Source organism: Symphalangus syndactylus, chromosome 23 (assembly GCF_028878055.3).
Source record: "Symphalangus syndactylus isolate Jambi chromosome 23, NHGRI_mSymSyn1-v2.1_pri, whole genome shotgun sequence".
Classification (NCBI taxonomy): Eukaryota; Metazoa; Chordata; class Mammalia; order Primates; family Hylobatidae; genus Symphalangus; species Symphalangus syndactylus.
The window spans coordinates 55,545,957-55,570,383 of record NC_072445.2 but is presented as its reverse complement, the minus strand read 5'-3'; the positions used below and the strand labels follow the sequence as shown (position 1 = coordinate 55,570,383).

At 41.7% G+C, this 24,427-nt stretch overlaps 1 protein-coding gene across 6 annotated transcripts in view; it reads left to right on the top strand.

Moving 5' to 3' along the window:
• The window catches only part of JARID2 (jumonji and AT-rich interaction domain containing 2), a 282,213-nt gene that overhangs the window by 109,573 nt on the left and 148,213 nt on the right, over window positions 1–24,427 (top strand). For 5 of the 6 annotated variants that reach the window (XM_063632862.1, XM_055264039.2, XM_055264038.2 and 2 more), the window contains one exon: window positions 23,223–23,358. In XM_063632862.1, coding sequence (XP_063488932.1) covers window positions 23,223–23,358 — 136 coding nt within the window. Of the gene's footprint in view, window positions 1–23,222; window positions 23,359–24,427 lie in introns of those variants that run through there. The other variant, XM_055264045.2, reaches the window with a different exon arrangement.

The following is a 24,427-nucleotide window of genomic DNA, read 5'->3' as shown; positions in this document are numbered from 1 at the left end:
TAATAGGGTCTGGTGAAAACTTCTCTGAAGTTAAAGAGATGCTGAAAGGTGAATATGAGTGTGTTAGGGGAAAAGCTGGGAGGATTCTGGTCAACCTCTTGTTTTTGTTCCCACCAATAGCTACCAGGTAGGGATTGCTGGATTAAATAAAACTGGAAACCTTCCTTCTAGCTGGGACCCTCATGGAAAGACATTGGACTCATGGAGCAGGAGGCCTGGGTCTCATTCCTGCCCTGCTCCAGAGGGCTTCAAGTGATCAGGTCTTTCTGGGTCTCACTTTCCTCATGTAAAATGGAGGGGTGGCAAATGTTGGTGCATCTGTAGCGTCTGATGCTAGGAGTAGGTGCATTTATATCACACAAGGCTACTGACTTGCACCTGTGTTCTGGGAGCCAATCCTATTCACCACTGGATTTAATTTGATCTTCCTGGGGAAGTGACCAATGTATGGATTTAACTGGGAAGTTATTCTGGGCTTCTGACGAGTTGCTGTGTGGTCTAGAGAGGCATACACTTTTGTGCAGCCTTATAAAATGGGATGTTTTGGCATCTATAGCTGCTTCCCTTGGCAGGGAGCGACAGCCTGAGTCACTCACCCTCTTGCTTCTTCCAAGTGCTCTCCACTCCCGGCTTCCCTCTGCTGATGACATACCAGGAGATTCTTCAAACCAGTGTTGACTTGGCTTGAGAGATGGTATTAAAGAGTGATTACTACTGTACATATTCTTTTAAAAAAGGATAATCACTGCGCCGAGTCTGAGGCCATGAGGCATTTAAAATTGATGTTGATATTTCTTTTTAATTTTTTTCAGTAATAGTTCTCCCTCTTTTCTCTCCGACGTAAGGGAGGAACACAGCTAGCTCTTCATTGCAGGCTTATCTTCCCCGTTGCCCTCCTGAAATCCTGTTAGTTTCTTGAACCCAAATTAATTCATTGACATGTTATTCATTATAACAGAAAATATTAAAGGCTGCTAAAATCTGAGCCATCATGCTTAGCTGAGATTCCTGAAAGACTATAATTTTAACAAGGAAGGCTCTCTTGTTAAGAAACTATGTAGCCCCCCACTTCCCCACCCCGTTCTCAATATTAATGTTACATTGTCCTCTGTAAGCTGTTTCCTGATAACGTGCATTGTCATTGGAGAGGAAGACTGTTTTTTTCCCCAGCTCAGATGTAAGTTACTAAGTAAAAAGTCCCCAGAGGACCACATGACCACATGATCCAGGAATGGGAATAGTGAAGGGAAGGCTCCAAGCATGGACTGGGAGGTCTAAGTCAGGGATACAAATGAAGCTCTGCATCTTGGGGTTTCCTTGCAGATCCTTTTCCTGGGCTTCAGTCCTTTCCATCTTACTCTCCCTTAACGTCCTGGAAACATGAAGTTGTCTGAGTGTCTATTAAGTAGTTCACTTGGCTGTCATGTAGGGAGCAGACAATGATGGTGTGCTTCCAGCTGGCAGAACAGTTCAAAGGCAGGGTGCAACCTCTGCTTTTTCCCCCTCAGATGTGATTGTAAGTCTAAATTCACTGTAAATAATGTGTACAGTGGAATAAGTTTTGTAAATAAATACGCGTAGCATAGCGCCACAAGGTTACTTATTGCGGCTGCAAAGGGCTATTGAGACATCAATACATCTTTTGCTTTTATTGCTGAACAATACTCTGTTGCATGGATATGTCCCATTTTATGCATTCATCAGTTGATGGACACTGGGCTGGGTGGTTTCCATATTATCGTCATGATGAATAATGGCGCTGTGAATATTTGTAAGCAAGTTTTGCTGTGGACTGGTTTTCACTTTTGGGTGTATGCCAGAGAATTGAATTTCTGGGTCACGTGGTGACTGTTTAACCTTTTGAGTAATAGCCTTTTGAGTATTTTTCAGAGCCACCGTGTCATTTTACACTCCCACTGCTGTTTGAGGTTCCAGTTTCTCTGCATCCTTTCCAATACTTGTTGCCTGTCTTTTTAGAAAAATAGTTATTGTAGTAGATGTGAAGTGGTATCTCATTGCTGTTTTAATTTGCATTTACCCACTAATGATATTGAGCACGTTTTCATGTGTTTATTGTTCACTTATATACATTACAGTAGAAATCTTGAGCTTAATTCATATCGTTGTACCTATTCTGAGAAAGCTTTGATCCATTCATATCTTATTTAAATTTCTACTTAAATGGTGGTTTTAAAAAGAGCAGTTTGGAGACAAGAATGCTTATGTTATTTAGGAAAAAATAAATATCATTATCGAGGAAGGTCTCTTTCTGAACAACAAAATTTTATTCCAAAATCTAATGCCAATTGATGGTGGTAAATTAAGTGTTCTAGTTATAAGCTGCTGGCTCAGACGTTAGGAGCCTGTCACATTAGAATGATCCTATTCCTGATGGGAATTCCATGTTTCTCTTTATTGAGAACTCAGAACAATTGTAAACCCCTTCAACCAATTCTCTACTCCTTCTACCTCTTCAGGATTTCAATGCCAAAAAAAAAAAAAAAATTCTTTTCAGTCAAAACAATTACTTTTCTGTTTCTAAGGAAACATAACAGAGATGATAGTTTTGCATCAGTTGGAGCCGCCAGTTATTTTTGACCCACTCAGGTGTTCATACTTCGTTAGTAGGAAATTCAAGGAACTGATCTTTTATGTACAGTAAAATAAAAACAAATGGGGAAAAATATGCCACTTATGTTCCTAAAGCATACAGTTTAAGATAACATTCCCCTCTGTGCCAGCACGGCCCTGTATGGCCTTTTCAGAGTTCAGTATGAGGTGTATTTCAATGGCAGCAAGTTCAGTCTTGTTCACAGGTGTATCTAAGTAAAAGGGATTTGCAGATGGGATTGATCAAGGATGATCAGAGGAGAAGAGTATCCAGGTGAGCCCAATGTAATCACAAGGGTCCTTATAAAACAGAGGTAGGTGGATCACTGTCAGAGCAAAAAATGAGACGAGAAAACAGGACCGAAGCAGTTTGAGGATGGATGAGGGGGCCACAAGCCAAGGCATATTAATGGCCATTAGAAGCTGAAAAGGGCACGGTATTGGAGTCTCTCAGAGCTTGCAGAAAAATCCAGCCTTGCTAACACCACCAGCACAGTGAAACTGATTTTGGACTTCTTACTTCCAGAACTGTAAGAAAATTTGTGTTTTAAGACAGAAATGTGATAATTTGTTAACAGCAGCAACAGGAAATTACTGCATACTTTAATGCTTTCTTTGTCCTTTATTAACACAGGGGTTAGACATTTGATGTACTGCTTAAGTAACAGTGTCAGGCACACTTCTAAAAGCTTTCAGTGTATTATATACACAGCAAGCATTCAAGCACAGATAAGGAAATGAGCATGTACTTAACATTGCCCAAGATCATAGAGCCAGTAAGCAGCCAGCTGGGATTTGAACCCAGACCACCGGACTCTCAAAGTTTTCAGTGTATCGAATGCTACTTAGATGGGTTTGGCCACATGACTGGTGAAATTCAGCTGGTCATGTAGTTTGGAAACATAGAATACATACCCCTACAAGTAAGAATTGTGTGGTTGATAAATGCTATAAAGAATGTTAAAGGAGTTACTTAGACTGGGGTATAGGCTGGTCAGAGAAGGCTTTGAGGAAGGTGATATTTGAGAACTGAATATTAGAAGAGCCAGGGAGGTGAATTTCAGGTGGGGAACAAGCACAAAAAAGTTGGTTAGGCTATGGATTGCTGACCGTGATAAGAGTTCAAGAAAGAAATAATTGAAAATCCCGAAGAATGTTCATTGAGAGCATTATATGAACCCTCCCTCCCATTGTGTGGATTTGGTCACTGACTGGGTGTCATGCAAAGGGTAGGAGGGGAACAAACCTTACACATTGGCATTCTGCCCTTCGTGAGGTCTCAAAAGTAGTTAGTATAAGTTATAAAGGAATTGTCTGCCTGTACTTTGTATTGATAAGCTACTTTTTAATTTAAGTGATACTTTGTTAGAAATTGTCAATGAACTTGATAACATCAAAAAATGCAAGCTGATATTTTGGATCACTAAGGCTGCAATATATGCAGAAATCTTAAAATTTTTACTCAGTGATTATGATTTTGCTTTGCCTATTAGGTGATTTTATATCTAATGTTAATACATTCTAGAACTTTCATATGGGGATAAAATACTAATAATACTAATAATTTCATTATTCACAGACAATATTTCAAAAGTAATTTTAAATATAATTTGATTTTAGGTTAGTTGATTTATTTTTGCTTATGTAAAAAATCACGTAAGATTCACTGTTTTAACCATTGTAAAGAGTACAGTTCATAGACTTTTAGTCCTTAGTGCCTGCCTGCCTTCCTTCCTTTCTCTTGGTTTTGGTTTTTTTTTTTTTTTTTTTTTTTTTTTTTTTTTTTTTTTTTGAGACAGTGTCTCACTAGGTCACCCAGGCTGAAGTGCAATGGTGTGATCCTGGCTCACTGCAACCTCTGCCTCCTAAATTCAAACGATTCTCATGCCTTGGCCTCGGCCTCCAGAGGAGTTGGGACCACAGGTGCCACCACGCCTGGCTAATTTCTGTATTTTTAGTAGAGACAGGGTTTTGCCAGGTTGGCCAGGCTGGTCTCAAACTCCTGACTTCATGTGATCTGCCCACCTTGGCCTCCCCAAGTGCTGGGATTACAGGCGTGAGCCAACGTTCCCGGCCACTTAGTACATTTCTGGAACTTTTTCATCACTCTCAAAGAGAAACCCGATACCCATTAGCAGTAGTCCCCCCTCCTCTCTCAGCAACCTCTGGCAGCCAGCAATGTATTTTCTGTCTTTGTGGGTTGGCCTGTTCTGGAGACGTCATAGCAATGGAATCCTGCAATATGTGGCCTCTGTGCCTCCCTGTTTTCCTACGTATGTTTTCAAGGTTCATCCACGCTGCCCCATGGATATTCTTTTTTACGGCTGAATATCCTATTGTAAGTATATGCCATATTTCGTTCATTTATTTGTCATTTGATGGACAGTTGGGTTGTTTATACTTTTTGGCTATTATGTATAATGCGGCTGTGAACATTTGTGTTCACGTTTTACATGAGTGCCCAGGAGTAGAATTGAATAATTCTATGTTTAACTTTTTGAGGAACCCACACTTGGCCTAAGTAGCTTTCCCACAGTCGCTGTATGAGGTTTCCCGTTTCTTCATCTTCACCAGCGTCTGCTGTTTTTCTTTTTGTTTTTACTATAGTCATTCTAGTGGATTTGTCTTAAGTTCACATCTATGGAATCTTTAACAAGTACATATATTTTAACTTCCGATTTGTCACGTAGTACATTGTGTTTCATATGTAAGGGAAAGCATTTTTTTTTTTTTTGGGCAAATTCATAAATATAAGCTTGAAGTGGGAAGAAATGTATTACAGTTTTATTAATGTGCACATTTTGCTAATGTAAAATACAGGAACAAAGTAGAGACAGGCGACTGAGTTGTTTTCATTATCTCATATTTTGGATTCTTGATACTTATGTTAAAAAGTTTGTTTTTGGGCCGGGCACAGTGGCTTACGCCTGTAATCCCAGCGTTTTGGGAGGCCAAGGCGGGCGGATCACTTGAGGTCAGGAGTTCAAGACCAGCCTGGCCCACATGGTGAAACCCCATCTCTATTAAAAATACAAAATTACCTGGTGTTGGTGGTGCGTGCCTGTAGTCCTAGGTACTTAGAAGGCTGAGTCAGGAGTATCACTTGAGCCCAGCAGGCAGAAGTTGCAGTGAGCCGAGAGTGCACCACTGCACTCCAGCCTGGGCAACAGATTGAGACTCTGTCTCAAAAACAAACAAAAACCAAAAAACTTTGTTCGTTTCACAGTTACTTGGCTATGTGTTCTAAGTACCTTTTGCTCAGTGCAGAGTGAAAGACCATCTCTAGGGAACGAAGCCTTACTGTGGTCCAAGACTAGGGGCTGCTGCAGCCAGACGTCCTTCATGGCTTAGGAAAGCCATGCATTTTTTCATTGAGTTTGTAAAGTCTTCATGAAGTATGCTGAGTAACTGCAGCCATAAGCATACATCACATGGGATTTTGCAGTAATGAAGTTAACAGTTTTTACAACAGTGCAACTTTGGATCAGATAAAATATAGTACAATTTACACGGGCTTGGTTTCTGAGGCAAATGTGCCCTTATTTTTATGCTCTGAATTCATTCTTAGTCTTTAATCACAGGTTCATTATGGATGTGATTTAAACATTTCATGTCAGTGAACATAAATTATAACTTCAAACTGATACTCAAAATGGGTCTAGTGTGAGTCTAGATGGACAGCTGTCTTCAATGTTCATTTAAGAGGTATTTGGAGACTCTGAAGCTGTTTGTAAAGGGAAAAGTCTCTCTAAGCAACTGTTATTTATTGATTTTTTTTTTTTTTTGAATTCCCACAAATTGAAAGACCCTTGGTCGAGAAATTCTGTATCAAATTTAGGGGAGATAATCAAAATCTAGAAAAATAAGAAATCTTTTCTCAAATCTTTAGACTGTAGATTGTGGGATTTTAAAGAAATCTTATGTTTCTCCTGCAGAAAGTGAGCTGTTACCGGATGCTATGTTGTGTCTTTTAGGACGACACTGGCATGCTGTATATCCTTGCAGCAGCCCTCTGCAGACCCACGGACACCCCCTTCTCTTGTTTAAGCATCTTCCAGATGTGTTTCTTTGTATCGCACTGAGAAGCAGTTCCAGTCTTCGGAGTTTACTGTTGTCTATGTAATTTTGTTTATGATGTTTTTGTGCTAGTGGGTTTTCTTGTGCTCTGCATTCTGACTGAGGAAGCCCATCTCCTTTTTCTATTTATGGTAGTTACTAGAGAGCATTTTATTTTGGCCTGTGGGGCGTGTCAGCTGTGTTTCTTTGTGTTGGCATGTATGTTAAAATTGGACAGTGTTCTCTTTGAGGTCATGGCTTTTGTAAGATGTTCTAAAACGTTTGTCAAACCTCAACTAGCTTTAAAAAAAGTTTTGTTTGTGTAATATAACCTGTTTACTATTTCTTCTTTATAAGCGTTCCTATCGTCAACTTTAATGTTAGTAGGAAGAAAAACTGTTTCTCATCTTCGTATATTGACTTTAATTAGTGATTAGTTTCTGGTGATGAGATATATTGAATCAAAGATGGTCTGGTTTTTCCAATCTCTCCTTTCTGCTATTATTAAATAAATGAAGAATCACAACACAGTTTCCCGATACTGGTACTAACACGCTGTTTTTGTGTTTTTGGTGGATCAGGACTGAATTACTTCTGACTCAGAGATTCAGTTTTAATGAGATTTTCCTCTTTGAGTTGGGGCAACAGAAGCTTTGAATGGATGATAGCAGATTGATTCCATTTCTTGAAGCCAACAGGTGCTCGTTTTATGTTTCAATGAATGAAAACTTGTGTCCACTGTAACCTTTTTGCTGCTTTTGAGAATAGTGAATTCTCATTTTCAGAGAATTACTGTCGAGAAAAACATGTATCAAGCCATTGCCTGTACTCTGTTTAAACAGTTACCTGGTTTCCTTAGTTACAAAGGTTTCCCTTCTTTCTCTCTACAGTTAGTTACTAAGCTTTTATTGAGTACCAGTCTTGATGTTAAGGAGTTGTCAGAATATAGATTTTTTTATGCCACGAGGCTGATTTGGGAGGTGGCGGGACTGAATTCTAGAGCAGCCATTCTGAGTTTATAAGATCTCTGGCACAGGCCATACCCCGACCAGTTAAGTCAATGTGAGGGTGAGGAAGTCATTAGGTGGTTTCCAGGGCGGCCATGCCTGACCACTAGTATTCTAGGAGAGTGCTCCCAGTGAGTGCTGCAGAAGCTTGAACACAAACCACCAGCAATGGTGATAAGAAGACTTGTTAGAAAGGTAGGAATGTGGCTTTCCAGGAAATGCAGTGAAGAATGTTTTAGGGAGAATCTTTGCTTCAGGAGCTCAAGGTTTATGGAAGAAGAAATTCAAACCACAGTGTGTAGGTATAGCAGCAGGGTGTGACTCGCAGGTTGGTAAAATAGAAACTTTTCTGAGTGGGAATGATTTTCTGCAGTTTCCCTGCAAGTCGTTGGGTTTACACCTTTGGATGTTGCGCTGCTGTATACTTTAGTGTTCCGACAGCTTTTCTGACGGTACGTCCTGCCCCTGATGTGGCATCCAGAGGTTGCTCTTCTGGATTCTTCCTGGATTCATTGACTGGAGAGAAAGTTCATTTCACTGACACACAGTTTTCTGATTTGCGGCCACCTGAAACCTGAATAGTCTTGGTGTTGCTCAGAGAGAATCTCATGACTATATTTTTAGCTACCCGCGTGGGCAGGCCCTAGGCAGTGTCACTTCACTCACTCGGCCTCTGCATTTTTCTTATTTGCATTGAAAGCCTAAATATAAATAAGGCTATCTGTGGGTAGGGGTGGGGGTGTGTGTTAAGAGAGAGGTGGGTGGGGTTGATTATAACCTCAGCGGGTATTAGAATTTCCCCACCAGCAGTGAGGGATGGATTTCTTTTTCCTTTTTTTTGTCTTTGAGATGGAGTCTCCTAGGCTGGATTGCAGTGGTACAATCTCTGCCTCCCGGGTTCGAGCAATTCTCCTGTCTCAGCTTCCTGAGTAGCTGGGACTATAGGCACCCACCACCACGCCTTGCTAATTTTTGTATTCTTAGTAGAGACGGCATTTCACTCTCCTGGTCAGGTTGGTCTTGAACCCCTGACCTCAGGTGATCTACCTTCCTCAGCCTCCCAAAGTGTTGGATTACAGGCGTGAGCCACCTCGTCCTGCAGACTGATGAATTTCTAAGTCCTCCACTGTTACATTAGCAAAACCAAAACTTCATCTCTTATGAGTTAGGGCTTGTGATGTCAAATGTAGATTTTCAGAGAATGGCTCTTGAGTAATTTCTCTTTCCAGCCAAGACTGTTCTGTGTTAGTCATTCTTTATATTTTATTTATTTCTATTTTATTCCTTTATAGTATTTAATTTTTTTTTTTTTTTTTGAGACTGAGTCTTACTGTGTAGCCCAGGCTGAAGTGCAGTGGCGCGATCTTGGTTCACCGCAGTGCCTCCTGGGTCCCGGTTCAAGCAGTTCTCCTGCCTCAGCCTCCCAAACAGCTGGAATTACAGGCATGTGCCACCACGCCCAGCTAATTTTTGTATTTTTTGTAGAGACGGAGTTTCACCATGTTGGTCTGGCTGGTCTTCAACTTCTGACCTCGTGATCTGCCTGCCTCAGCCTCCCAAACTCCTGGGATTACAGGAGTGAGCCACTGTGCCCGGCCTATTTATTTTATTTTTATGAGACAGGGTCACACTCAGTTGCCCAAGCTGGAGTACAGTGGCTCGATCATAGCTCATTGTAACCTCAGAACGCCTGTATTCAAGCGATCTTCTCACCTCAGCCTCTTGAGTAGCTCAGACCACAGGAGTATGCTGTCATGCCTAATTTTAAGTTTTTAGCTAATTTTAAATTTTTGTTGTTGTAGAGATGAGCGTTTCTTGCTATATTGGGCAGGGCTGTCTTGGACTCCTGGGCTCAAGCAGTCCTCCTACCTTAGCCTCCCAATGTGTGAGAATTACAGACATGAGCCACTGCGCCCGACCTAGTCTTTCTTTTTTAAAGCGTCGTTTTCCCAAAGGCTCTGAAAACCTTGTTAGCCAAAAAAAGGCACAGCGAGGTCTGCCACCCTTGACTTGGCTTCACTCCTCACCTTTAAATCAATAGGTAAAGGCTTTTGTTTGTTTGTTTAGTTTTTTGTTATTTTGCTCTTCAGTAAATTAGGGCACCTAAATTTAGATTCTGGGTTTCAGTTAAAACCACCCAACTACATTCATGTCTCTGGACTGAACTTTGATATTTTCTCTAGGGTCTGTAACAGGTAACAGCACACTGAAAAATTCAGTGGAGGTGACTCCATTTACCGAGATGAAAACCTTTGGATGTATTCGACTCCCTTTTTTCACACACTCCACATGCAGTCTGTCAGCCTTCTCTTGGCCCAGTGTTGTAAATGTTCCAGAATTTAACCAGTTGTCAGTCTTTTGCACCACCCTGGTCCTCATCTCTTCTTGTACAGGTGACTGCCTCAGCCTCCCTTGTTTTTCCACACCACTGTCCCCCATGATTTACCCTCAACACTGCAGTCAGTGCTCGAAGTCTGCTACTTCTTTGCTCCCAAGTCTCCAGTGGTTTCCCATTTAGAGCAAATTTGTTATTTCCCCCACTTCCTCCTCTATCCTTTCACACACATCACCGAAGTGTAAATGGTAAATTTCTACATATGTCCACTTTGCTTATAACACATCTTTTGTTTCTTGTATGATTGGAAATTGTAAAGATAGGAAGAATCGTAACTTTGCTTCTTGATAGCCATATTTGCTTTCCCTAGCAGCTTTAACTTAAAATGAAGTTGTATGTATGCCATGCCACCTTTTTTTTTGGGGGGGTGGGGGGTGGGGTCAGTCCTCATGGCTTTGGGTAAGCGTGAATTTCTTCATGAAACCCCCAACTGCCACATTATTCGAGTGCTATAGAGCTAAACAATTGCAAGAAACCTCATTCTGCATAAAGGAAGAAATGTTGGAACTGGCTGGGATGCACGGACCGAAGAAAAGGTTCAGTTTTGCTGAGGTGGCTGAAACAATGGTGATTGTTGCAAAGTATTGTTAGAGGTAGAGTTAAATCTTGTCTTTGGATTGGGAGCCTTTTTTTTTTTTTTTTTTTGAGATGGAGTCTTGATCTCCCAGGCTGGAGTGCAGTGGCGTGATCTCAGCTCCCTGCAAACTCTGCCTTCTGGGTTCAGTTGATTCTCATGCCTCAGCCTCCAGAGTAGCTGGGACTACACATGTACCAGCATGCCCCACTAGTTTTTGTATTTTTAGTGGGTTCTGCCATGTTGGCCAGGCTGCTCTTGAACTCTTGACCTCAGGTGATCTGCCCAGCCTCCCAAAGTGCCAGGATTACAGGCATGAGCTGCCCCACCAGGCCTGGAAGAGGAGTCATTTAACTTGTCGAAAATATATCAGTTTAAATGTTATTGAGGTCTTGTCCCAGGGTTACATAGGATCATGCATTCTTTGCAATGTAGAACGAACAGCCAGCCTTAGGTCAGCAAGTGAAACAGACATAGCTGGTAAATTAAGACTACTTATTTATTTCTAGTTGCCAACACATTGACATGAAAAAGAATTGAGAATGGACTTTTATTCTTGTCTCTTGAGAAAGGCAACTCTATTTACTGTAGCATTGCTGTTGAAGTCATGATCAGTATGCAGTTAGTAAATACTGGCATTTGTTTGGGCATGGGGTCTGAAGATGAGAGCTTTTGCCCCTATGAGATGCTCATACCTTATCAATTAGGGGTGTTGGTAGTTGTGTAGAAATTAAAGCCTGTAAGGGAAGTTAGGCTGATGATAGGTCTTTATGGGCTCTGCAAGGAAATTTGGAGTTTTCTTCTGTAGATTCTGGGGAGCCATGGAAAGGCTTCAGTAGGGGAAGTGGTGACATGGATGGAGTCATTGCAGCGTGGCTGTGTTTGTAGAGAAAGAACGTGCGGTAAATGGTTGGAATTGGGATTAGTTGGTGGTAGAGACATTTTAGGAGATTTCTTGTCTTTGGAAAGAGATGAGATTTATGTTTTAAACAGGTATCCAAGGAATTGAGAGACAGACAGGATTACCTGGATTTTAAAAGCAAATGTCAACAATGAGAAAAAAAGTGCCAAGTCCAGTTTGGGTTTCTAGACCGGAGTAGCCAGGAAGGTGGTGTAGAGAGGGTTGTGGTGGGGAGGGAGGAGATTGTCAAGAAGATGATTTAGTAGTCACTGGTATTTAGATTATGATTGGAGATAAGGGGAGGGCAGAAGAATCAAACTTGAAGGTGGTGGAGGTGATGAAACAGCAGAAAAGGTATTTTAGTGTGGCAGGAAAACCAGGGGAGAGTCCAGTTGCCAATAAAAAGTTTGCGTTAAATTTGGCAATTACAGTGTTTCTCATGGCAGTGAGAACAGTTTTCCTGGAAGACTAGGATGAAAGTTGAATACACTGCATGTCTGCTGTTCAAACACCAGCACTTCTCACATGTAATCCCTGAACCAGCAGCATTAGCATCACCTGAGAGAATCTCAGCAAAAGGAGGCTGTGCACAGTGTGTTCACAAGCCCTGTGTTTCTGATGTCTGCTCAAGTTTGCCACCATTGCCTTAGATAATTATTTGTTTTACACATGAGCCACTGTAAGATTCACAGAATTCCAGAATTGGAATCCAGGCTTCTTTGTACCTCTCACTCACTGTTCTCTTTCCACCTGCCACCTGTTTCCCTGTGTTGTGTCTTGGAATGGCCTTCAAGTGCCTGCTATGTGCTGGACTCATTGCTATGTCTCAGGAACGTAAAAGGCGAGTAAGACACAGACTAGTCAGAATGTCATCTGTACTACTTCACACCTCTGAACCTCAGTTTCAAAATTTAAACATGTTTGTGTGATAAGTATGCTAGTTGTAAAATGTGGAAGAGAATATGTACAGGAAATGTGTGTGACCTGTCACTTGGTGGACACACGTTATTAGTGGGAAATGCTTTTTGGAGGGGAAATGTGCATCAGAATGGTTTCTGGAGGCCCATATCTGTAATGAAAGGGTGCCAATCCCAGGGTGGTTATTAATTATTAGGAGGGCTGGAGGACACAGGAAGGGGTTAAGGCATATGAGACAACTTCACCTGTTTCTGGAAATATGTCAGTTTATGTTAAGTCCAAGGACAGAGTTTATTTGTAGACTTTCTGTTAGTGTGGAAATTTGCATAAGATAGACAAAAATAAACGGGTGGTTTGTAATATAACATGACCAGAGATAACCAGTCTTGTGACAATGTATGTATACTTCTGTTTATTTCCTTGCTGGGGTTCGGGTGGGGTAGTTATTGTTCAACCAAAAAAGCCAGCGAGTCAGTCAGGCATTGATTGATCTCATAAAATGATCCCCCAGCAGTGTCCCGGGTCCTGGTGGAAGAAACAGCGGCACTAACTCCTTGCCATCACCCACAGGTCCGTAATTCTAACCAGCCCTGTCAGTAAGGGGCAACCATGAATCAAATTTTGGCCACCCTGTGGGTACTTGGAGACTGGCCGGTGGAGTGGACTGGTTTTGTCTTGCTTTAATCCCGGAGGCTTTATTTTATAGTGATTTCCTTAGAAAAGGATTTGAAGGTGTAGGAAAGCAGTGTGTCTTCAAGGCTTTGCAGACAGACTTTACTTCATCTTCAGAATGTCATATACGTTTCCTGCAAAACCCCTAGAGGCCAGATGTGGCCTGCAGGATTGGAACCACTTCCAACCAGGAGAGTTGTATGAGTGGATGTCTGCACTTTGAATAGTTCTTGCCTGCTTTAGACTCTAATTTTCTTGTAAAAGATTTCTTATCTCCCACAGTTTTCTTGGTAAATGGAGTAACACATAAGGCACATACTTTGAAGACTCTCAGGGACGTAGTAAAATGCACTATCACGTAACACACAATGTCAATTGAAACCCTATCCAATTTAATGCAGATATGTCACTGCTGTCCAAAAGAACTTCTTGTGATGACGGAACCCTTCTGTAGCTGTGTTGTCCATTGACAGGTGGGGGGATTGTGGCTGTTGAGTAACTGAAATGTGACCAGCATGACTCAAGGACCTCAATTTTAAATTTTAATTGAGTTAATTATAAGTACTTACATGTGACTAGTGGCTACTATATTAGACGGTGGTGGCATTTGGGGATTTTTTGGGGGTATATCATAATGAACATAAAAAGGCATTAGTGATTAAAAGATCCAAATATTAGAATTTCTTTGTAAGTAGATTAACATAAATTCTCAAGAAAATTCTAGTAACATAAATTCCCAAAATGAAGTCATATAGTTGAACACTAACTGGCATTGGTGATGTTGAACTATTTATTTGATTTGATTTTTGAAGACACTGGCCAATAATTTATTTGTAATTTGATTTCCTCGTCACCACTCCTTCAGTGAAGGTACATTGACAGTCCAGGTTTCTGTTAGATGCTGGAAGATAATCCTGCTGTAGATTTTGGGTCTTTTTTGATTACGTTGAAAAAGCGAACTGTCAGATCCAGCACTGCGGGAGGGTTTAATGCCGTGTTGCGTGGTTCTGGCTGCTCTGTTCCCTGACTGCACCCTTTAACCATGAGCGTGTGGACGTCTTGCTGCCATGCTGCTGCCTTGACGACGGCGGATGTCTGACATGCTCAGACGCAAAAGAGCTGACTTGGCAGCTGCCCAGCAGATTTTTATAAAGACTCAGTTGGTGGCCGGAGATTCAGCCTGTCAGAGTTGTGTTATGCAATAAATCGTTTTCAGCAGAAGTTCTTAATCCAATTTCAGCTGTAGCTTTTTTTTTAATAGGCAGTAATCAAAGATAAGTACACATTATTTAATGGGAGTTTGGAAGAAGTAAAACTCTCCTTGCATAAGCATTTTGAGGCCGTTTACTTTAACCTGGGAAACATGTCTGTCTGAAGAAATTTGCTGCTTCAAGTGCTTTTAATTTAAACCCTAGGCAAGGGAACATCATTCACAAGTTCAGTAAATAAGTTTCTTCTCTCAAGATGTTTCCTGGCCCCTTATTTCCATTTGTGAATGTTACCCAGGCTTTTTTTTTTTTGGAATTAAATCAATTGGAAATTATTAGTACTACTGTTGCTTTGTTAAAAGGGAAGAAAAGGTTATTTTAGACAAAGTTGAAGTTGCACCTTTCTCATTTTCCTTCATCACCCTCAACGCCATTTTTGTTTACACTTAATCTGCGGCAAGAATCAACATTCCCTCCCAATTTTTTATTTGGTGCTTTCGTTTTTCTCTCAAACTGTTGCTGGAACAGGTTTGGCGTTATCAGGCAGCCACAAGTTGTTTCAAGTAGGGTGATTTAATACCAGGTATATGAGAAACACGTTCTGAAAATAAAAGGCATTCATGTACAGGATTCCAGTCATTTATCCTTGGGAGGAGGAAATAGCCATCAATCCTTTCCTTGTCCATGGGCTTAGTTTTTTAGAATGTTTTTTTCATTTGCTATTCAGCTCTGTACAGCTGTTACTCAGATCCAACATCCTTTTTTTTTTTTTTTTTTTTTTTTTTTGAGATGGAGACTCACTCTGTCACCCAGGCTGGAGTGCAGTGATGCAATCTTGGCTCACTGCAAGCTCCGCCTCCCGGGTTCACGCCATTCTCCTGCCTCAGCCTCTCCGAGTAGCTGGGACTACAGGCGCCTGCCACCATGCCTGGCTAATTTTTTGTATTTTTAGTAGAGACAGGGTTTCACTGTGGTCTCCATCTCCTGACCTTGTGAACCACCCGCCTCGGCCTCCCAAAGTGCTGGGATTACAAGCGTGAGCCACCGCGCCCAGCCAGATCCACCATCCTGAATCCTGTGATATGACATTGCATGTTGGTCCTTCGGGCATTGGAGTCAGGAATAGCACTTCTTTTTCTTTTTGAAAGTAGCCACATCCCTCTACCTGTAGAGCTCTGGAGAGCTGGGGAGTAGGATATATGTGGTGGAGGGGGACGGGGTGGGGGGGTGGGGTTGGCTACTCATCCAATTGCCTTGTCTTAGCATTTCTGTGAATTTTAATAAAGAGGCTCTGTGTTAGGAGATCTTCCTACCTGTGATCCCGAGTGCTCCTTTCCTCACATCTCCCAAGTCCCCATCAATTCGAAGGCGATTTCTGCATTTTAGTTGGTTTTACATACTAGGGGTTGTGAAGAGCCTTTGATGTCCTGTGCCCCTGCCCAGTGGAAGCAGTATTGTTTTTTTGCAGCACCTTCCGTAACTGCGCCTAGGTTGCCATCTTCTGCCTCCTTATCACCAGGTTGTTATTTAAAACATTGGTGGGGGGGTCTTAATTCCAACTTTAGAACAGATGTATGTCACACTTACATCCAGGACTTACAGTCCTGCTATGTCTATGTTATATTTGTTTTATAATATTTATTGTAGTGGCTTTCTTTTTGGTGATATGGTTAAAAAAAAGTCTTTGTGTCGTTGTAGGCTTTTTTTTTGGTTTTGTTTTTAATTGATTCAGATTTCCTTGAAGGGGCCTGGACCCAGTTTCCACGAGGTGTTTCCCTATCATTACTACCAGTGCCCTTGATTTGGATAATAAATGACTTGACCACTCTACCTGTGAAGCATGAGTGTCTTAGGTAGTTTGCCTGCAAGTGATAGGAAATTAACTGTCTTCCATTTTTAAATAGATGTAATTGTCAGAAAATTGATTTTTAATTGATCAGAAATGTGTTTTCCTTTGACCCATGCTTTTTCATCTTTGTTTCCTTCTCCCAAATCAAGATGGCCTGAATTTGAAACCATAATAAAAACCAAGGTATGAACAAATTGCATAACAATGGTTTGCCAATTCTAGGCTAGTAATAGAAAATTCCTCCCCCTACTCCCAATTCTATCCCCACGACTACTAATAGTATTTTTTTCATATATTTTTTACATGAAGCCTCTAAAAACCAGTAATTTTAATTTTGCTTTTACTTAGGAGTCAGTGTGAGTTACATATTTAACATTTCTGGCTACTAACACATTTCTGAGTTTTGAAATTTTACTTCCTGATCTGACTGACTACCATGGACTGACTACCAATGCCACATTTGCGTCAAGACACTGGAATTTATCTCTAGAAATAACTAAAAGTTTCACGATTACTTCCTTTCCCCTATACCTTTGACTCTAACGGGAGAAAGCAGTGGTGTGGACCTTATACTAAAAGAAGGCTGAGCAGAGAAATCATGATTATTAAATGCAGGTGGTGCTGAGCTCACTGCCCAACAGTGAGCCTGCAGGAGAGGGTTTGCTGTTAGTACAATCATGATGGAGTTTTCAAGTCTTTCCAGTCTTTGCAGGTGACTCCAAGTATCATCCTCTGGGTGGCACCCGTTCTGCAGGCTTTACTGACCTGGATGTCCCTGTTTTCTTGCACTAATGTACATGAATCCTCTTTAGAGATTTTTGAGGGCCCATATTATTGAAGAGTTGGCTATCACTGGAGAACAGCATCCTGTAAAGGCTTTTTCTTGGTGGGTGATCCAACCAACCTTGAGACAAATGATAAGAACTCTTGGTGTAGTTAGATACTATATCAAAACTATCTAGTTTTTAAAAGTGTGGATCATGTACCTTTTTGTCTTGTAAAGCAGTTCATTGAATACAACTTGGTTATATTATGCACACATAGCTTTCTGTCAGTGGCCTGTACAAGGTTTTAATTTTGATGTTTTTTGTTTTTTTGTCTTTAAAATGAGTAGAGGAGAGCATCACAGGAAAATAAAAGTGTATCACTGGGAGCTGTGCTTTTGGTTGGATTGGGTCCTTCCTTTGGTTCTTGTTTCATGGTGATGCAATACTTCTACTTACTTCCTCCCCATCCCTGCAAAGAAACAGTCACCATGGAGGATATAGTTAACTGCAAACTCATGAGATCCTGCAGTGTAATGAGACTGTGCATGGAAATAGAATTATCTTCTTGTATGTGTTGGATCTGTTCTGGAGGATTATTCACATGTTTGAATGTATATTTAATTCTGGTTGTTGGGTTTTAAAGAGAAGTCATCCCAAGTTGAGTAACCAAAAGACGAGGGTTTGAGAGACCGTGTCACGTAAGGAATGATTAAAGGAACTAGCATTACTTAGTGCCATACCCTTTTGGGTGTTTTCCACTGTGCTCTTTGATCACTGAAGAGGAGTCAAAGGAAGATTTCTCAGGGTATATTTATATAGACATCTGAATTCTGACAGTAATACTGGCCACATGGGATGAACGTTTGAAGCATTTGTCTTGGAGGTTTCATCTTTTCTTTTTGATGGAATATAGGCACAGGATGGGGTCCTACTTTGCAGAGCAGAGCTTCTGAAACTTGACCGTGTACAGGAATCATCTGGGCATCAATGCAGATTCTGAGCCCCTAGATCTGGATGGGACCCAGGAGTCTGCTTTTCTAACAGGCTACCGAGTGGTTAAGGTGTACAGGTGGTCTGTGGGCCAAGGCTATGGAAGGATATGTTGAATCTCTAGCCCTGACCGTCAGCTGTGGGCCAAGGCTATGGAAGGATATGTTGAATCTCTAGCCCGGACCGTCAGCTGTGGAGAGTTGTTACATGGTGTTGTCTGATAAAAGGCATGTGATGCTGTTATGTGCTTACTTTCTGAGCTCTGGTATTTTATGTGTTTATTATAGAACTCGGAACAGTGAGTGGTTCTGTTCTCCTTTTTGCCTTTTAGTAAAAAGACTCACAGTCCGGGTTAGAGACAACTTGCAGTGCCAAGTTGTGACCTTCAGACCACCTGTACCTTAACCACTTGGCACAGCGTTTTTTACTAATTTTAGTAAATTTAGTAAAAAAAAAAATTATGACCATATACAAGTTTGATTCCTGACCAGTTGCTCTTTTTGATAAGGAATTCTATTATTTTCAAAAGTGGCAGTAATCCTGCAGTTTAAAAGGAGCCATCACTTTTACTCTAAAGGGCGTATTCCTGTGTCCTCTATATTAAGCTGACCAGTAAACCAGAATGGATGGGGTGCTTGGTTTTGTGGGCCATTCTAGAGTGGGCCAAGAAGAGATCTGCACTGTCAAACCCTGACTGATTCTACCAAGGGGCCTGAAGTGGTTTACAGAGGGCAAAGGGGATAATTTGGATTTTCAGACAGTGAGGTGCAAATGGGTTATTAGTTGACTTGAAGGTATGATTGGGAATGAATTACTGGATTTAGAGAGTGAGGCAAGAGCATCATGAGAGATTGCTGGAAATAAAGGAGAAAGAGTCTGAACAGATGTAAGTGGGGTAGGGGAAGAGTAGCTGGAATCATTGGTCAACATTTAGCAAATGGGAGCATGACAGAGTTCTTACGTATGTAAGACCGTGTGGACATCTGGACATCTGGACTGGCACTTTTTCTTAGAAAACTGCAAAGTGGCTGAGGAACGAGTGGTAGCAGCCACTGTGGAGGAAGGATGTCTCCCCTAGGACACTAGCCTCTGCTGAGAATCAGCGGTGTGGCTGAGCCCCTTGGGATTAGTCTCTGTGGGGAGTGTTTTATGAGGATAGCAGTGTGACTTCTGGCACTGGATGTTAGACACTGAGATTAGACACTGGCTGGGCAAGTACGGGTTAAATAAATGTCAGTGGGAACAGTGAGACTGAGCTTTGTTGAGTTTCTAATTGATACCAGAAGTATTTATTCAGCTCTTGCTGTATCAGGCATGTTTTAGGAGCTGGGATACAGTGGTGAACAAGAGTAATGATTTCCTTGCCCCATGGTTAAATGGCTAATTAAATAAGACAGCTATTGAGAAAATGCAAAGGAAGCTCTGTATTGGGTGTATGTATTTTGAGTTTGCTTGACCTCTAATGATAGAGTTGTATCTGGGCTGTTTTTTTTAAAGACTTGCTCTGTCACCCAGGCTGGAGTGTGCAGTGGCAGGATCTCGGCTCACTGCGAGCTCCGCCTCCCAGGTTCATGCCATTCTCCTGCCTCAGCCTCCAGAGTAGCTGGGACTACAGGCACCCGCCACCACGCCCGGCTAATATTTTGTATTTTCTTTTGGTAGAGATGGGGGTTCGCCGTGTTAGCCAGGGTGGTCTCGATCTCCTGACCTCGTGATCTGCCTGCCTTGGACTCCCAAAGTGCTGGGATTACAGGCGTGAGCCACCGTGCCCTGCCATATCTGGGCTGTTTTTGAGAGCATTCAGTACTGGTTGATCCTGAATGAAGAATGATATAGCCACAGTAGAGTTAGCATTAAACTGGAAGGATATTTCTTCTGGCCTTCCTCTCCCCCATCTTGGATAGGTTGAGTGCAGGCACACCTTTGCTGTCTGCCTCTGGGATTCTGCTAGAGGAGTATAAGGTAAGGATGATTCACCATGACTCTACAGTTGGGAAAGGCAGCTTAATTGGGACTATTTGGAATTATTACCTACTGGTCTATCTCTTGTGAACACCACAGAGTCAACCCATCTACTAGATTTGTGTCTTGCATCAGCATTGAGGGAGCAGGTGACAAGTCTCAACCAGCACTGTAGATTACAAAAGAACACTTGTGTGTTGTGTGTGTTTTAAACTTGAGTTTTAATGTGTAGCATTTGAAACCCCATAATCGGTGTCATGGATTTGCTTCTCCTGTATTTAAAAGTACTTTACAGGTGTAATGAAGCTGCTTGTGTCAGTAACTGAACCTTAAATGCACTTCCTTTCCTGTAGCTTTCATCTCACATGGTCTATGTTTTAATTAGACATTAGTTGTAGGGGAATAATTCTCTCAACTGGATCCTGAAGTCAGGATGAAGGCACCAGCCTGCACAGGACGCAGTAAATCGTCATGGGAGTTTTACATTGAAAGCTATTTTGGGGCCTTATAATTTATAAACTGTGTACATGTAGGAAATAATAGTTTATAATCTCACGTCATTGTTTGTTGTGGAGATTGGAACAATGAGAATAGGAACCTGGTGGTGATGAAGAGAATTCTGTCTGACAGCCTTTATGAATAGACTGAGGCTGCTGAAGAGGTGGATTTCAGCCTAATAAGCATTAACTCCTCCTGCAGTTAACACTATCATTCAGTTGCAGCTAATACATTAGGAGAGCTTTCTTGCAAACCCAAGGGAGTTACTGTAAAGATTAATTCAGCTACATCATGCTTTTCATGTGTTGTGGTGTCAAGTCAGCTGCATTTTACTCAGGTTGGTTATTTGGGTTCCTCCATTTTTCTGGTTTTTAATCATTTGATTGGGAAGGTCTCCAGTGACCTACACGCAGTAGCAGGTTAGAAATTGTGTTTCTCTTGTTAGGTTGAGGCAAGGTTTGCTGGCTTCTCTTAGCCTTCATATCCGAACCCTGACTCCTACCCTGGTCTGTGGATGTTTTGGCTTTCTTGGGAGAGCAGGCAGGAAGACAGGATGTACCTCCTTATTCTAGAGGCACTGCCCAGCAGTCGGAAATCTCAGCCTGGCAGGCTTCTGCAAGTGAAGGATGTCAAGGAGAAGGTGGAAATCCTAGTTCTCTCAGGCCTTTCTTCCTCTTGCTGTAGAAGATGGAGAATTACTCTGATTCTAGGAAATCCTTGAAGCTTAACGAAAGTGCAGCTTAAGTTATTTAGGGCTTAGAGTCTCTATGAGGTTGGATTTCTAAAATGAAGTTTGTATTTATGCAGAGTATAGGAATGTAAGTGCTGGAGGAGACCTCAGATCATCCAGACTTCTCATCGAGTCCCATGGAAGTTTTCTATGATCCTTCAGTATTAGGGAGGAAAAACCAATTCTTCTGTATAAACCAGTAAAACAGCACCAGACTGCCCATGAGATTTTCGGCCTTCTCCTTGAACAAAGGGAACCTGAATATCCAAAATACCCCAAATCATGATTTTACCTGAGATATTAATTTTTTTATTATTATTATTTTTTAGATGGAGCTTTGCTCTGTCTCCCAGGTGGGAGTGCAGTGGCGTGATCTTGGCTCACTGCAACCTCCGCCTCCCAGGTTCAAGTGATTCTCATGCCTCAGCCTCCCGAGTAGCTGGGACTACAGGTGTGCACTACCACGCTCAGCTAATCTTTGTAGTTTTTTTTTAGTAGAGACAGGGTTTCAACATGTTGGCCAGGATGGTCTCAATCCCTTGTGATCCGTCCGCCTTGGCCTCCCAAAGTGCTAGGATTACAGGCGTGAGCCACTGCGCCCAGGCATTTTTCTTATTCTTTTAAGGCCCAAAGTATCTGTATGCTTCCATTTCTTATTTATTTATTTATTTATTTATTTATTTATTTATTTATTTGAGACTGAGTCTTGCTCTGTCTCCCAGGCTGGAGTGCAGTGGCATGATCTCAGCTCACTGCCACCTTTCCCTCTAGGTTCAAGCAATTATCCTGCCTCAGCCTCCTGAATAGCTGGGATTACAGGCGCGTGCCACCATGCCTGGCTAGTTTTTGTATTTTTAGTAGAGATGGGATTTCACCATGTTAGTCAGGCTAGTCTTGAACTCCTGACCTCGTGATCTGTCCATCTTGGCCCCCAAGAGTGCTGGGATTACAGGCGTGAGCCACCATGCCAGGCCTGCTTCCATTTCTAAAAAGAACTTTTATAAAATGCTTAATTAAGTCTTTGATGTAGGTGTGTGAATGTAAGTCGTCCTTAGATTAACAGCTACAGAAGAGAACCTCTCAATATCCTTAGCCATGTGAATCAGCATCTATTAATAAAAACTATAGCAACTTAATCTTGCTGGTTCTTTAAACATGTATCTCTTCCCATTTACCTTGCTTTAGTGACTGTTGTCAACCATGTCTTTCTTTCCACCTCTTGCTCTGTCTCAAGTCTCTGTACAATTTTCTCTTCCCTCTTTAGTGCTTTTAAAATTTGAGTCTTTCTTTATATCTTTATGACTGGAATTGCTGGAATAGTCTCTGGGCTGGCTATTCGTTTTTGGTCAACTCTGCATTCATTTTGTTAATTCTTAAGAACTTGTATTCAATCTGGAGCAACAGACATGAGGTTGCCAGTTTGAAATGAGACCTTCAAGATCCGTCATTAATGTGTACATTAAAAAAAATTAATGCCAGTTGTATGCCGCCAAGATCGATTGCCTCCTTCTGCAGTAATCTCTCCTTTTATTTGCGATTCTTTTACTTAATTGGCCAATGCAGATCCAATTTCATGTCTTCTGACTGGACTGTAAATTTCTTGAATGCACAGCACCTATATCTGCTGTATCCTTTGAGCTCCCAAGGGAGACAGCAACATTTTTAAGAGTTTTAAGTATTTCTCTTGCAGTGTACATTCTGGCATTGCTCACTTTATAAAACTCAAGTAAAATGATTCATTATTCTTCTGTTTGTGGGTATAACAACACCTTTTTCTGAACTTTGTCAGGAATATAAAACTGTATTACTGGTTGATGAGCGTATTTGATTTGGGGGCGTATAAAGAAGTGAGATGGTTGTGTGTTGCTTTCATTCTTTTTAACAGCCTGTGGATTCACTTTTCTTCGAGGCCTGTTCAGAAAGGTCATTGTCCCTCTACCTTTTGGGTTTAATTCTGACATTCAGAACTGGGTCGTGGTCACACAGTACTTGTTTGGAAATTCCTTTAAAATAAAGTTTATTTTGACTCTGAATATTGGTTTGCTTTCTATTCAGTAACTCCTCTCTTTTCTTATGTTTCTCCAGGATGACAGTGATGGGATTCCGTGGTCAGAAGAACGGGTGGTACGTAAAGTCCTTTATTTGTCTCTGAAGGAGTTCAAGAATGCCCAGAAGAGGCAGCATGGGGAAGGCATTGCTGGGAGCCTGAAAACTGTGAATGGTGAGTTGACTCTTGGAATATCTCATTGGAATGTACAGTATCTCTGGGCATGGACTTGTTTCTGAATTGGATGTGTTCTGGCAGCTTGTGCTTCCTGGTCTAGGCACCTAAGGGCAGTCTGTAGGCTAGGTGAATCTGCACTCCAGACATCCTGTTGGGTTTATAGGGTTGTTTTTGTATTCCTTTATGTACCGCGTTATATAGTGGACAAAATACCGTAGTCTGTTCTGTAGGTCCTGTCTTGCTGGTTTTTCTATATGTATATGTCTTTCCATGCTGGTATTTGAGCAGAACTCTTTGATGATCTTGCTGAAATGTGGAGTCTTTAGTTCTTGTCCCCGGGTTGTATAAGAAATAGCCTAAAGCTTTCTGTCTACTGCTTTTCCTGTTCTCTGGCTCACGGCTTTCTCTTCCCTCCTTCCTTCCATGCTGGGCAGGTTCCTGCAGTGGGACAGCTTTGCATACCTCTAGAAGTGTGCTTCTTCTTGGATGATTATCAGTTGGCTCCTTGATGCCTGGAAAGAAACTTGTTCCTGTCTGAGTTTGTTCTCATGTCTGTTTTGAACAGGGTTCGTATGGTGCAGATGAAGTCATCCGACAAAAAGTATCCGAGGACAAACATTTGCTTGTAGTTCACTATTTTATTTCGGGAATGCAGTGACATTCTATAATCTCTTGTGTACTTATCAGGATTACAGTTAAAGTGAATGAATTGACCATGTTTTGGTTTATGGTTCCTTGGGGCAAGGAGATGAGAAAGAGCAGGTTCTGTTCTATTTTGAGAGCTGTGGCTCTGATCTTAGGAGAGTCACCACATATGGGGTACTTGACAGTTTGTCAGGGTACCAAAGGATAGGTTCGCCATGACTTCCAGTTTGTTTCCCACCACCTTAGTTGTAAAGTGAGTTGTCTGGCAGCCTCCTGTTGGAATTGGTGCTCACAGGCACTAGTGCACAACAGTACCTGTTGCTGCTCTGTTTCTGTGGGGCCATGGCAGAGTTTCCTGAGATGACCTCTCTGAACTTCACCATTCACCCTAGTTGTGCTGTTTCCTTCCACTGTTGCGTGA